We start from the raw sequence: 13,851 nt of genomic DNA, 5'->3' as shown, positions 1-13,851 counted from the left end.
AGCAGTTCCACAGCAGACAGTTTGTGCAGAGTTGAGCACAATTATATCGAGCTGGCAACTCTCAACCTGTCACATTACCGCGGGCTCCTTTTCCTCTCAGGGAGGTTATATTCTTATACCCATTGTGAGTTTCTATTGCCAAGGTCATCAATGCCACAAATCCTAAAAAAAAGATTGTTAGTTTGCATGCATCATCTCGCTTGGACATTATGCAAAGATTTTGCCATGAAAATATCCAGGCAAGGATTATAATGATGACACATTTGCCTAAATAGAGCAATTTCATACTGAAGCAGTACTGTGAGCTCACATACAAATAGTAAAATGCTGCTTAGCAAATGTGAGGTCATTACATTTACAGCAAAACAGGGTGAAAAACGAGGAGGAAAAAACAATGATGGGAAGGCGAGAGACTCAGAGGAGGTGAAGGAGCTTTATTTACTCGTTAACACTTTGGATTTACATCTTAAACAGGATGATAAAAAAGAATCCTGGCATCTGAATGCTGTTGAATGCCTTCCAGTCATGTCATGTTATGAAAGCGGTATTGAAAAAAATTAAAGATGATTTGAAGTATACATGGAAGAACATACAGAGGGTGAGGATGCTGGGTTGGTGTCAGTAATGGGTAAGCATTTTCGGCTACTGGGAGCTTTTGCTCTAGATTGTGGTTATGTCTTTTTCCACAATTTTCCCAGCATCCCTGGCAGCACTGTGGACTGCTTGTCTGATGTGTGTGTGTGCAGTTGGCAGTGACAGCTAGAGTGATATGGATTATACACTGTACTGACATGTATTATAGGGCACATTGAATGCTCTGTTCAGTGTCAGTGTCGGCGTTGTCACTCAGATAAAGCTGTGGTTTCCTGTTGGAGGCTGACAAACCTGGCCCTCCATCAACAAGCCTGGACTTAAACTCTCCATGGAAATTATTCGGAGGTCCCAGGCCACATACAAATGCCTGTATACATGCATGGGTTCAGCTCATGTTTAACACTTATCCGTCCCATAGAAATAGCGGCAGTGGAACATGGTGTTTTGCTTCTTTGGTTTATGAACATGATCTGTCAGTAGTGGGTTTTTTTCATATCTCAGAATCTCCTTCAAGCTTGACTTTCAGATATTGAGCAACTGTTGCATGTTAAGTGAGGCTCTTTGTCATGCTTTCACGCCCCCCTTTTCTCACTTTCCCCATCTCACCCCCTATTTTTCAGTTTTTCCCATCCTCCCCTCTGCCATCTATAACCATCCAAACCAATGCATTCCTGTCCTCATACTAAAGCCAGGGAGTATTTTCATTCTCTCACAATCCTTAAAACTGAAGCAGTTGCACAACTGTTTGGCTCCAAGTTTGCATAACTCCAAATCAGACCAAGAGAAAACCACCAGAGGAACTGTGTGTACTTGTGTATGGATTTCTAGCCTTTGTGTGTGGTTGTCTGTGCGTGTGTGTACGTGAGAGGCTACACTGCAGCATATACTGGTGGATTAAATTCACATCTGTCTTACGCTACTTGCCACCTCTTTTAATTCCCTGCTCTCCGTTTTTTTAGGAAGCACATGTGTTCATTAGTGCAGAGAAAGTGGAGGATGTGACAGAGGAGAAGATAAAAGCAGAGTTCAGCAAGGCCCGGGCCCAAACTCCTACACAGTGGGTGAGAAGGAGCTCCAGGTCTGCGGACAAGGAGGAATTAGTGGTGAGACTACTGCAATACCTTATCTGCCCAACAGATGGAGACATAGACTTTCATATATATATATTTTGACACAATTTGAGATTTGTTCTGTGTTTCGCTTTTAATTTCAGTATGTTTATTCAACCATGCTCATGAAAATAATGAAATATGTGTGAAAAGATTTTAAGTATAGTTGCTGGAAATAATGCAATATAATACAGTGACACAACAAAATGCCTCTGTGTGCATTATTTAAAAGTGCATTTACTATTCCTTTGTTTTTTTCTTTAGGGTACAAACTACAGAAAAACTAATGCTGCAATGGAGATGAGACTAATAAACAGAGACTCCTTCTGGGCACGTGCAGAGGTATGCAAAAGCCTTCTCTCTGTCTGGCCACATTTAAGTGGCTAAAATTTATTTTAGTCTGATTTATTGTTGCCATTTACATTTTGAAAGCTATTGAAGAGAGCACTTTTTATTTGGAAGTGAAATGAAAGTATAATATATTCTGCCATTGTTTTTCCATTCTGTGTGTCAGCGTGAAGAGGAAGAGAGGAAAGATGAGGAGAGAAGACGAGCAGCAGAGGAGAGACGGCGCCTTGAAAGAGAAAGAATTTCAAAGGAACGGAGGGATGCAGAAGAGAGAGACAGAAAGATGAATGAGAAGCTACAGATGATTGAGGAGCAAAGGTAGGAACAGTGACTGTTTCCTGTCAATGCTGCCCTCCAGTGGCTATGTGTTGTAAAGATTGAAAGAACAAAGTGGATTCATGTTCAGAGTAAATGCACTTGCAATGATTATTACTATACAATTATAAGTCATGCTGTTTTATTGGTTTTCCTGTCTCGCAGAAGAAAACAGGCAGAGCAAGAAGAGGAGCTGCGCAGACAAGAGAAATTTAAATGGGTAAGTGAAAAAAAATTAAGCTTTAATTAGGATTCCCTTATTAGTCCTAAAATGGGGAAATTCAACCTCTGCATTTAACCCATCTCACCAACACACCATGAACACACCATGCTGAGGAGCAGAGGACATCACTGCAGCTGGGGAACTGTGTGGGGGGCTTAGGTGCCCTGCTCAAGGACACTTCAGTTCTTGACCTGTCAATTATGGGATTTGAAGCCCAATTCCTAACCTCTAGGTCATGGACTGAAATTCATAGATTTCATAGAATTGCAAATATTTTGTATGTGAAATTATGCGTGGTCAAGACATGTTTTTTAAGCGTTTTGCTTTGTGGCAAAATGGGGCTTCTGTCTTTTTGTAGTTTGGTCAGACTGGCCCGAACTCATTGACCCCTGTGTAAGAACTGGATTGACCTTTAACTGTGAGAGGTCAGATTCTGAAGCTGTAATTGTTTCTGAGCACATTATAACTGACCCTTTGAATCATGTAAGGGCCACATCATCTGCTCATGTTATAACGGCCTTATTTATTATTATTATTACCATTACTATTATTATATATTGATATATTATATATCATATTATTTTATTTATAATTATTTTAATTATTTTAATTTTATATTGTTACTAGTTGTTATTACATATTATATTATATATTATATACTGTACTATTATTATTATATACTGTCTAGTCACTGTAGCATTGTTGCCATCATATCATAATTACCATCATCTTGCCAACCTACCAACTGATCTTCTTTTTTTAACTTCTTTGTTCTATTCTGTGTTTTTTTTTCTATTGTTTTTATTTATGCTACCTCAGTATTTTATTCTATTGTATTTTATTGTACTTGAATACCGGACTGCTGTGACAACCGAATTTCCCTTCGGGGATGAATAAATACTCTATCTATCTATCTATCTATCTATCTATCTATCTATCTATCTATCTATCTATCTATCTATCTATCTATCTATCTATCTATCTATCTATCTATCTATCTATCTATCTATCTATCTATCTATCTATCTATCTATCTATCTATCTATCTATCTATCTATCTATCTATCTATCTATCTATCTATCTATGTGCATAGACTCATAGATTAACTGCGACGTGAATAAACAGCGGATTGATTTAAATTTTAAGGGAAATGTGGACTATGAACTCACTGCTGATCATTCACTTTCTAATGACATATTGAGGGGACTATGTAAGACCTTTGTTATTTTACACCTAAAGCAATCAAATTAACTTGTCACTGAAACATTGTCACACATTGGATGGTTGCAATGCATATCATTTGCTTGAAATAGCAAGACATGACAGACTTCATGACATTTTGACATACAATTATATAGTATGCTGAATGCATAAACACTTAAGGGTTGTGGCCACCAAGTTTAAACTGTGCAACCCTAAATATGTTGTTTCCAAATTTGAGCTAATTCACCAGATGTTATTCTAAAGGAGAGTACAACAATAATGGGTTGCCCCTATGACCACGGTTCCTCATTAAGATAACAAAGCTACCACTGACCTTTACTCGACACTGACCCTAACAATGGTTATGAGTACAGACTGCTTACAGTATGTTTATATTTGTGAGAGGTGAGCGTGAGTATGGTTATACTTGTGTGTAGTCAGGGGTTTGCAGATGTCAAAGATGCCTAAGAGAAAAGTAAGAGTGCTACAAGGCAATGCTGTATTTGACATATTCTAAATGGGTGCTGATTTCTGTATTCTGAATCAATTATGGCTAAATGTCAAAACATTCATGTTTCACAAGTATTGTGTCTGCTCAAATAGTACTATTTTAAATGAATACATGACAATGTGTGTGAATATGTTAATATGATTGCGGCTGTGTTTCTGCCCTGACAGGAGCAGCAGCAGAGGGAGCATATGGAAGATATGAGGGCTCGTCTTAGGAGGAGTGAGTCCATTGAGAAGGCAGCAGTAAGTGCATCTTAAACTGCTACAGTATTAATCGGAACAGCTAGTGTTAATTAATATTAGTTTGAATTAGCACTTTGTCCAGTTCCCGGGCCTCAGGTTTGTCATAAGAATGTGAATCTGTGAAAAAGTCTGTTTTAACATTTAAATTTATTGCCTCTACTGTACGTTTCATGACCTGTAGGAGGCAGCAGCATTAGTGTCCCAGCGTTCCCTGAACCCAAGGGAGTTCTTCAGGCAGCTGTCATCATCATCATCACAAAGTCCCACCAGCCCTGGATCCTCCCGCACTGGTACTTACACTGTTCCCTCTTCTCTTTTCTCAGTTTCTGCATCCTCCATTCCTTTCCTCGTATATGTATACTGACAAACTGTTTTCTTCCTCCACAGGCAAACCATTCAGACGATACCAGCGCAGCCTGACAGACACAGCCTTCATCTTCTCTAAAGCAGAAGACAGCACGTCAACCTCCCCTTACAGTTCACCCCTGGTCTCCCCCTTCTCCCGGGGTCCTACCTCTCCCATCTCCCGTGCCATGTCTCCCCCCACAAGCCCTGCTTTCCGCCCTGTCACCTCTCCACAAAGGCCCAGAGCCCCCATGTCACCGCCCACATCACCGCTTCGCCCTGCACCTCCAGTCTCAGCGCTGCCCAGCGTTCCACAAACTAACAACCAGGTTCAGGCTGTTGTTGAGCCCAAACCTCCATCACCCACAGAGCCTTCTGCGCCTCCGGCTTCCCCTAGTCTCTTGGCTTCCTTGTCTCCCAGTTTAGTAAAAGACAACCCCTCTCAGTCACATCCAGAGGCTCTGCCTGCCTCGCCTCCAAATACCCCAACCGAGCCAGAGCACTCAACTTTCTGCTTTGAGCCTGTTGTTGCTCCACAGGCTCCAACAGCTCCTCTTCCAGAAAGACCACAGCTAAACACAGGTAGGGTGGAACAGTACACAAACACTTGCACTGGGATTATACAATGGTATATATTTCCGTTTTGATGTTATCTACGTGTCATTATGGCAAAACAAAAATCAGGGTGATAGTGCAATGTGAAGAAGAGCTTGCTACTCTGCTTATTACTATGTCAAAGACATTAATCATTTGACATTAAGGAGTGGTTGTTAAAGTTTTTATTACAAGCTAAAGTGACTTAGAAGCTTTTGCCAAAAACTACTCCAGAGTGTGTAAAGCAAGCCAGGGGCTATGAATCAGTGGCCTGTAATATAGAAATGGCAGAGCTAAGAATAATTTTAAAGTCCAATTACAATTAAATATTCCTAAAGTAACCACATATACTTTAGTCATACCAAGCTCAACTTAATGTGCACACAGAGAACCGACTTTGCATTCTTTATAGTTCAGCTTTTCTCCCACAGACACACACAGTCATTGTGGGCTCTTTTACAACATGTAATCTCATCAAATTCACAGTTATGTTTTTAATGATATAATTCTCCAATCAACAGACCTCAACACAGCCACTCAAGTGCACACTGAGCTGGTCTCAGACACTGGCTACAAAGTACAGGCTGTACTGGTGGAGGAGGACGAGGAGGAGGAGGAAGAGGATGTGGAGGAGCACGAGGAAGATGAGGCTGAAACACAACCACAGCCCTCTACTGTTACGGCAGAACTGGTCCAGGCTGAGGTAGTGGAGCAGGAGGAAGAGGAGGAAGAGGAGGAAGAAGAGGAAGAAAAGAACGAAGAGCAGGAAGAAGAAGAGGACAAGGAGGAAGAGGAGCAAGGGTTAAAAGAGGAAGCTGAGCATGCAACAGTGGAAGAGCCAGTGGAGGTAGTGCAGGAGGAAGAGGAAGCAAAGGAAGATGAAGAGGAGAATAACCAATCAGAAGAGAATCAGGCCCCGTCTGAGCCCGCAGAGGATGAATCAGCAGTCACTGGTATCCCTCTTGTTCTTCTATCCTGTTATTTTGACTTGTTTCACATTGTTACACTGTATTGTAACACTGTCACACTATTCATTTCTAAATGATGTACTGTAGCTTTCTAAAAGTTACAATGACATGTGATAATACTTTGCGCAACGACAAAAAATTACAACCGAGTCATTATTTCAGATGCCGAACCAATTTGTCAAGTAATCAAACACGAGACTGTCGTCGTGTCAACCAATGGGATCACAAATGGAGAGGAACCAAAGGAACAGAACGGAATAGGTTAGGCAACAAATCAGTTTAAACAATATACAATTAAGAATTATTCAGATAATAATTAAATATATTAACTCTCTGTGCTGATCCTCCTCAGAGCGATCTTTGAGTCCATCTGATACAGAACTCAGCTCGCCGGAGCTGCCTGTGTGCTACGATCTTCACGGTAGAGCTGAGGAGGATGGGGACGTCATTGAGGAAGAGGAACAAATGATTTCAGAAAATGGACAAGAGGTACTGTAACTTCTGTATCTGTATATATTGTTCAGTGTTTTGCCCAAAGCCTGTTAGTCCAAAAAGGTCTGTGAGGTCTGTGCCATTCAAACTGGAGAGCACAGACCTCCACCAAGGCCAATGGCTCATTCACCTGCTCCTTGGTGCACAGCTCAGTAATTCTCTAATTAATTTGGGGTACTGTAGATTTCAGCAAACAGAAGTATATGGTACATTTATTGGGGTACTATTTTCAGCAGTGGATTAATACACATTCAGTTTACTAGTGAGTATTTACAGCAACAAGACAGCGTATGTGGTACTTAAGATAAAAAACATGCCTGTGTTCATGGTAATGTAAGAACATGTCATTCAGGTTTTGAGGTTTGTTGCACAGAGGAATAAGATATATCAGGCAATACTTGTTTGTAAGATCAATTCATTAATGGATATCTGTTAATAGACTGTAAAACATGAATGTAGTCTCAAATTCACCCATAGGTTAATGAAGAGCCCAGTGGCTGCAACCCGCCACCCGTGACAGCAACTACATGTCACTGAAATGCATAATTTAAAAAATTCACCCTGCAGTAAACATGTTTATTTCTCCTGTAAAGTTGAGGATTTTAACATTGGGGTCTATGGGGATTGACTCGCTTTTTGAACCAGCCTCAAGTGGCCATTTAAGGAACTGCAGCTTTTGTAGCTTGGCTTTAATAAGAAAAATATGGAGTTTAAGTTAATTTGAAGAAAGTTTCCCTGAAAGTGATTTCATTTTCTTTTGTTCTGTCTTGTAAATCTTAGTTAAACAAGACGTGTATTTCATGATTACAGCCTTTCTCTGATTCCATCTTTCCTTTTCCACTTCAGGTTTTAGCCGAGCGACAAATGTGCGTCCGGGCTCTGTATGACTACCAAGCAGGTAAGCTGCCATTTAGAAGATAATCGCCACACATGTGTACATAGAGTGCCTCCACTTATAGTAATTACTCTATGATTAGTGGGTCTTCAACATGTTATCTTGCGAATCCCACAGAGGACGAATCTGAGATCTCCTTTGAACCCGGTGACATCATCAAGGACGTGGAGACGGTGGACAAAGCCTGGTGGAGGGGATGGAGCAAAGATGGCCGTCAAGGATTGTTCCCTGCCAATTATGTGGAGACCTTATAGGCAGGCAGACAGAGTACCACACACACAAACTCACACAGTGCACACACACTCAGGGACACCATCTCCCCTCACATTGTGCATGCTTTTACCTTAATCCTCCCACTGAAACTTTGTACTCTCTACTTTGTAGGAAGGATAAAGAAAAATGTGACTCCCTGTTTTGTAGAGAGCATAAAGAAAAGTGTGAATCTCTATTTTGATGTTTTTGAGCTAAACAAAATATTCTCACAAGTATGCAGAAATTACCCTGCCTCATTTTCTTGGATAAAATAGCGGAGACCTTTTCCTGGACCAAAATAACTTATTTTCTTTTGAGATACAGCAGATATGTTGGTAGGAGGGATCAGATCACAATGACAAAGGATCACAAAGTTGCTTTTCTTGTGAGAAACACAAACAGATTTTTATAGTGTATCGTCGTCTTTTTGATCCACACGTATAACAAGCATTCCACTCTGCTCACCGTTTTCTTTGTGTTACATTGCTAAAAAATAATTTACTGCTCTTGACTGGTATATATAATCAAGAAACATGTATCAGACATCATCTTATAATCATCTTTCTGTATTCCCTGAGTTATTTTATAGCACTGTTTTGTTACTGACAGCACATTTTAATTACCAGAACAGTAGAATAATGATAAAGATAAACAAGCAGAGGAAAAAGCACTGTGTTGACACCTGTATTTCTCTCACTCTTTAAGACGGGCTATGTTTTGTTCATATTGTTATGTCCTTTACATTTTGTGATTATGATCTTAATTTTTCCTAGAATTTAAGAAATCAAGGCATTCTGTCCCTACACAGACGTTATGAAAAAAAATCTTCCCATTTTAATCTTCTGTAATATCCTAATAATCTACACTGTATATAAGAATGTATAAAACAAACATCAAAGATCTTCTCTTTTTCTATACTTGGCTATGTTTGTATGCTGTATGCTTGTTTGATGGTATGTATGTTCTTTGTATTTACTCTAAACTTACAAATATATAGCATCTACAAACTCAAACTGCCTTAAAGTGTTTGAATACAGAAACTCTTTGTATATTTTTATTTTTTTATTATCAACTGTTTTTTGAGTGTCCACGTCCTTCAGATATTAATTTATAGTGTCCTTAATATACTGTCATGTCAATGGGTTCAGTCTATTATAAATATCAAGGGCGATTTAAAAAAAATCTATTTAGGGAAGCACAGTCTAAATACTCAGAAATCTTCATTCAGACATTCAGTTAGTCTAAAATTGTTCTAAATTGTATAAAATAAACTGTAAGCTTCATACATTTTAAATACAGAAATTGAAATAGAGTATAGAATACTCTTTAAAGTGCACAAAAAAAAACAGCGACTAAAAAGGATAGCACATATCCGATTTTGTCTCATAAGAAGACAGTTGATCTGTAAATGTCTCATTTATTCCATAATGGGAGCTGATTTTCAGTAAAGATTTAAAGTTTGCATTTTTAGCCTATTTTGAAACTGAAGTTTTTCATGAGTAAATATGATTTCAGTAATATTTTTCTCATTGAACTAAAAAAGTTGTGAAATGTAGTGCTGCATTTGCACCTATAGGTGGAGACATTGCATTTTCCAATTTGTCAGTGACAACATTATTGAGAGAGAGCTCAGTGAAATGAACAGATTCTTCAGGACAAAAGGCAAAATATTTTGACAGGCAGAGAGGAGGCTCATTGTTACACATGTTTTAGAAGCAGGATATATAGACATTTCCAAAAGCTAAAAATTGCTAATGCTGCTACACCTCAAACAGGATTTTCCCTAAGGGTAATAATGATTGATTGAACATGACATTAATATTTCTTAACCGTACACCTTTAATATTTATGTGAGGGCTAGGTTACGCTCTTGTAATGCCAGTTCAATAACAGCGTTTGGCAGATGTGCCTCTGTTCTGAAATAGGGAGGTAATGTTTGACATGGGTCTCATCCTGCCTGAACTGATGCCTGTTGACAGACTGACTAAATCTATCCAGGAGACTATTCTGTCGAGGTTATCCCAGAAGGCTAATCATCAGTGATATGTGTGAAAAGGTGATGAGCCTCTTATGAAATACTAATTGGGTTGCAAGGAGAAGACCGTGAAAAGCTCAAATGAGCAAGATTGAGAGATAGAAAAAAACCCAACTTAATTTGAGTTTTAAATAGGCAGAAAAAAATGATTAACATTAATCGTATAACACCAATGTATATAATTTTACATTGGTGTGCGTGAGAAAGATAAACAGCCAGAGACAAACTGAGAGGAGAGGGGACATCTCCACACAGGGAATGTGAAGGCAAATTAATCTCGACAGTTGCGTCCCCTCTTCCTTCACTTCGCCATATCCTGGTTCCCATGGTCATCCCCACAACTCAAGAGATCCCTTGTCTCTTCAGATTAAGCAGAGTGATAGGGAGACACCGGCTAATGTGCCAGTCAACTTTCTCTTCCCTTTCCCTTCTGTCTTTAGGCTGTTCCTTCCTTCTTTGACCCTCATCAGTAACAAAAACCCTTCGACTAGGGTGCTAAACTAACAGAAGAACGCCCCCCTCCCTCCTCCTGACTTTCCCTTTATCTCTTATTTAACTGACAGAGCCTATCTGACCCGTGAAGGACTGACAAGTGTGGGACGGCTGAGGTGAAGTGGCGGTAGGGAAGTGCCACTCATTGTAGTGTTATCAGCACAAAGGCCAACAACAGACACCTAATCTGACCTGGCTGCTGATGGCTCATGGCTTATTGGCTGGGTTTCTGCTCTGAAGCAGATTCTGGCAAACCTTGGAGGGGAGGATAAGCACATACACACGGATACACATGTGAAGCACACATACATGTATAACAACCGCAGACGCCCACTATTCTTAGCCTCCATTTCAGAGGCACCCTCCTTCTCCTTGCCACTCCTCAACCCCTGCCTGTCATGCCTAACTAATAGTTTGCTGAAACTTTTTGTGATTAATTATGTGTTTCGGAGAGTGTCAGTTTACAAGAGACAAAAATCTTACCGCAGCAGTCTTATAACTCTGCGTTCAGCCTTCCTTCTTAACAGTATTGTAGCTGCAAGCACCTGTGTGCAAGTGCAAGGGAGCCTGTTTTCTTTTTGACTCATTGTTCTGCAGAAGGAAACATGAAGGACAGGGTCACCCCGTCCGTCCTGAAGGCTTCAGGTTACCTTAGCAGTGTTTGTGCCAGAGGACTGCCCGGTTGGATCTTCCCCACTCCAAAGTGCTATGAAAGTTACAGTACCCACAGTGCTCTGCTTTCGCAAAGGTTTGGCAGAGCTCACGCATTCAGTGTTATTTTTAAAAGACTTAAGAAGCTCCTGTTTTTCTCTTCCCTTGCTGAAATAAAGATCAGCGTTTGTAAGCACCTGTACGTAAGAGCACTCACTGAGAAAATGGGTCTCATTTTCTTCTTGGCTCTTTGTTCTGCAGGGGCAACAGTTACCACAGGCAACATTTCATCCATCGGATCAAACATTGCCCGCTGGCGATAGAAACTCCATCGCAACCCTTGGTGCTGTTTCAAAATGTGAATCCACCACCGATGCTGTTTGCTTGTGAGACGATCTCAAGGCTACAACTGTTATCTGGGAAGAATTTCTCTAAACTATTATGCTTCCTCAACATAAATCAGCTTTAGCTTAGTGAAAATTCCATCTGCTGTAAGTCTTGATTAAACCTTTGCTTTTAGACATCTCTCTTGTTCTTGACATTGTCATTTTCTGTTTTCCCTTTAAAGATAATCTTCAAAACCGCTGAAGTAGATAACGCCTCGGAAGCTCCTGATGGCTCCAGCCAAGATTTTACTGTCAGCATAGAAACCGGCCCATTAACTTCTGAAGCCCTCTTTGGCAAAGCTCCCTTTCCCCTCCATTGCCATCAAAAAGCTATTTCCCTCGGCCAGTCCCACACAACCTTAACAATGAACAGAGGATTAGACCATCTCTCTGTCTTGAAGCGAAAAAAAAAAAAAGTAAAAATGGATTTTTAAAAAATCTCTCTTTACCAGTCATTGGTGAAGACGAGTTGGCAGCGTTTCCTCCCCGGGATTTTTCCTGACATGATTCCCAAGAGGCGGTTTTTGCTTTTACGATACAATTCCTGCGCTTACAATCAGCCAACATGTGGCATTGTGATCCAATCACAGAGATTTTTCTCCCCCCTTCAGTTCGTAAATGGTTAAGTCTTTCAGTCATTGTGAAGGAATCTTCAAAGTGGCTGGAAACCACAGGGGAACATTGGTAGTTGTTAATTAATGCAACAGACTCTGTACAAATGCTTTATTTTCCTGATTCTAAAGATGAAAAAATAAATCATGCTTTGAATCTAGCAACAGGCGCGTCCAAATCTGTTACCTCATCTTCAAGCAAACCGTTATCCTGGACAATGAAATGCTGTTGTTTCTCTGCAAACCATAAGTGATTTTTATTAACTGTGGTGGTTCCAGAAAAAATATATCTCCCTTTCTGGTTTGGGTTTATTGGATTTTGTTCATACCGATCATTTATGTTTCCATTCAGTAAATTGACGTAAAATGTGTTTTGCTAAAATGATCTTTTCTGGTCTTTATGACTGTCATTGAATTTGAAAGAAATGGGAAACATGACAGAGGCTGTGGTAACCGATGAAAGGCAACTAAGGCAAAATTGGCCAAGATGAACGACGGATAATAGGGTTTAATCTTAAGATTTTCTAAATTGCTTTCAATCCAGTAAATTACTTTAAATGTTTTGGATTGCTTGTGATTGTACACATTTTCATATTTTTTAATAAAAAGCAAAAGCAAAAGAAATTCTATGAAGAATAGTGAAATATTGTCAAAGTAAAAAATGACCTTAAACTGAAGACTAAATTGTTTTCAGAAGTCACCAGGCAGCTTGTAAACATAAAGTCCTAATGGTCAATAATGGGGTGAGCTGTCCCTCGAGACTAGCAGGGGTGAAAGCCCTCATTCTCTGTGACTCACACATACACACACACACGCTCTGGATTTTACACACACTGCCTGTGGCACCACAATCACTGCCAGATGCTGTGACTTTCTCTCAGACAATTCATTTCACAAGTATCTCTGAAGGAGCGATGCCGATGGTGGCATTTGAGGGAGACAAATGTACATAAGCGTGTGTGTGTTAGTGAGTGATGGAGATTTGCCGGTGGCAGTGCGTGAAAAGGACACATATGAGATCAGATAGAGTTGAGACTAATTCACAGCCTGGCCTGAGGACATTAAGCAGGATAAAGTGAGACATCTTTTCTCACACCATTTAGGCTAGGCCCATGGGGACACATTGTTTATTTCTTGGCTGAACTACATGATTTCAGGCTATAAGTGTGGTTTTGAAGCACAGAAAAAAAACATCACATCATGTAGCTACAAAAACCAACAACTGCAAAAAAAATTTGTTTCAATGCAAAAAATGTTTTTATTTATTATTAAAAAAAATTTTTAAACCTGCCATATGACATGTGCAAGAACTTGTGCTTCACACTGCTGTTCCAATGATTGTGATGTTAACCGTGCAGATTTATAGTGGATGAGACACCCAGAGCCAGCTCTTGGCAGGCCAGGCACGGTGCCCGCCCCAGGGGAGGTGGATGATGGAGAGCAAACAGCTAATAATTAATACCATGATTACACAGGCTGCAACAACACAGGGAGACAAACCTTCACACACCCAGGCAGGGACCTGACCAAGACTGATAGCACAGGAGCATGCAAGTACACACACAGATGCACAAATATACAGAC

General features: G+C 40.1%; 1 protein-coding gene across 1 annotated transcript in view; it reads left to right on the top strand.

Moving 5' to 3' along the window:
• The window catches only part of si:dkey-40c11.2 (drebrin-like protein A), a 33,996-nt gene extending 24,908 nt beyond the window's left edge, over positions 1-9,088 (top strand). The window contains exons 5-16 of the mRNA XM_059338115.1: positions 1,554-1,697; positions 1,968-2,045; positions 2,218-2,369; positions 2,532-2,586; positions 4,472-4,546; positions 4,728-4,836; positions 4,934-5,473; positions 6,007-6,438; positions 6,616-6,714; positions 6,806-6,942; positions 7,792-7,843; positions 7,958-9,088. Coding sequence (XP_059194098.1) covers positions 1,554-1,697; positions 1,968-2,045; positions 2,218-2,369; positions 2,532-2,586; positions 4,472-4,546; positions 4,728-4,836; positions 4,934-5,473; positions 6,007-6,438; positions 6,616-6,714; positions 6,806-6,942; positions 7,792-7,843; positions 7,958-8,094 — 2,010 coding nt within the window. The 3' untranslated portion in view covers positions 8,095-9,088. The remainder of the gene's footprint in view (positions 1-1,553; positions 1,698-1,967; positions 2,046-2,217; positions 2,370-2,531; positions 2,587-4,471; positions 4,547-4,727; positions 4,837-4,933; positions 5,474-6,006; positions 6,439-6,615; positions 6,715-6,805; positions 6,943-7,791; positions 7,844-7,957) is intronic.
• Positions 9,089-13,851: the final 4,763 nt, after the last annotated feature.

Source organism: Centropristis striata, chromosome 7, assembly GCF_030273125.1.
Source record: "Centropristis striata isolate RG_2023a ecotype Rhode Island chromosome 7, C.striata_1.0, whole genome shotgun sequence".
NCBI classification, from domain to species: Eukaryota; Metazoa; Chordata; class Actinopteri; order Perciformes; family Serranidae; genus Centropristis; species Centropristis striata.
The sequence above is the reverse complement of the archived record's forward strand: the minus strand, read 5'-3'. Positions and strand labels throughout refer to the sequence as shown.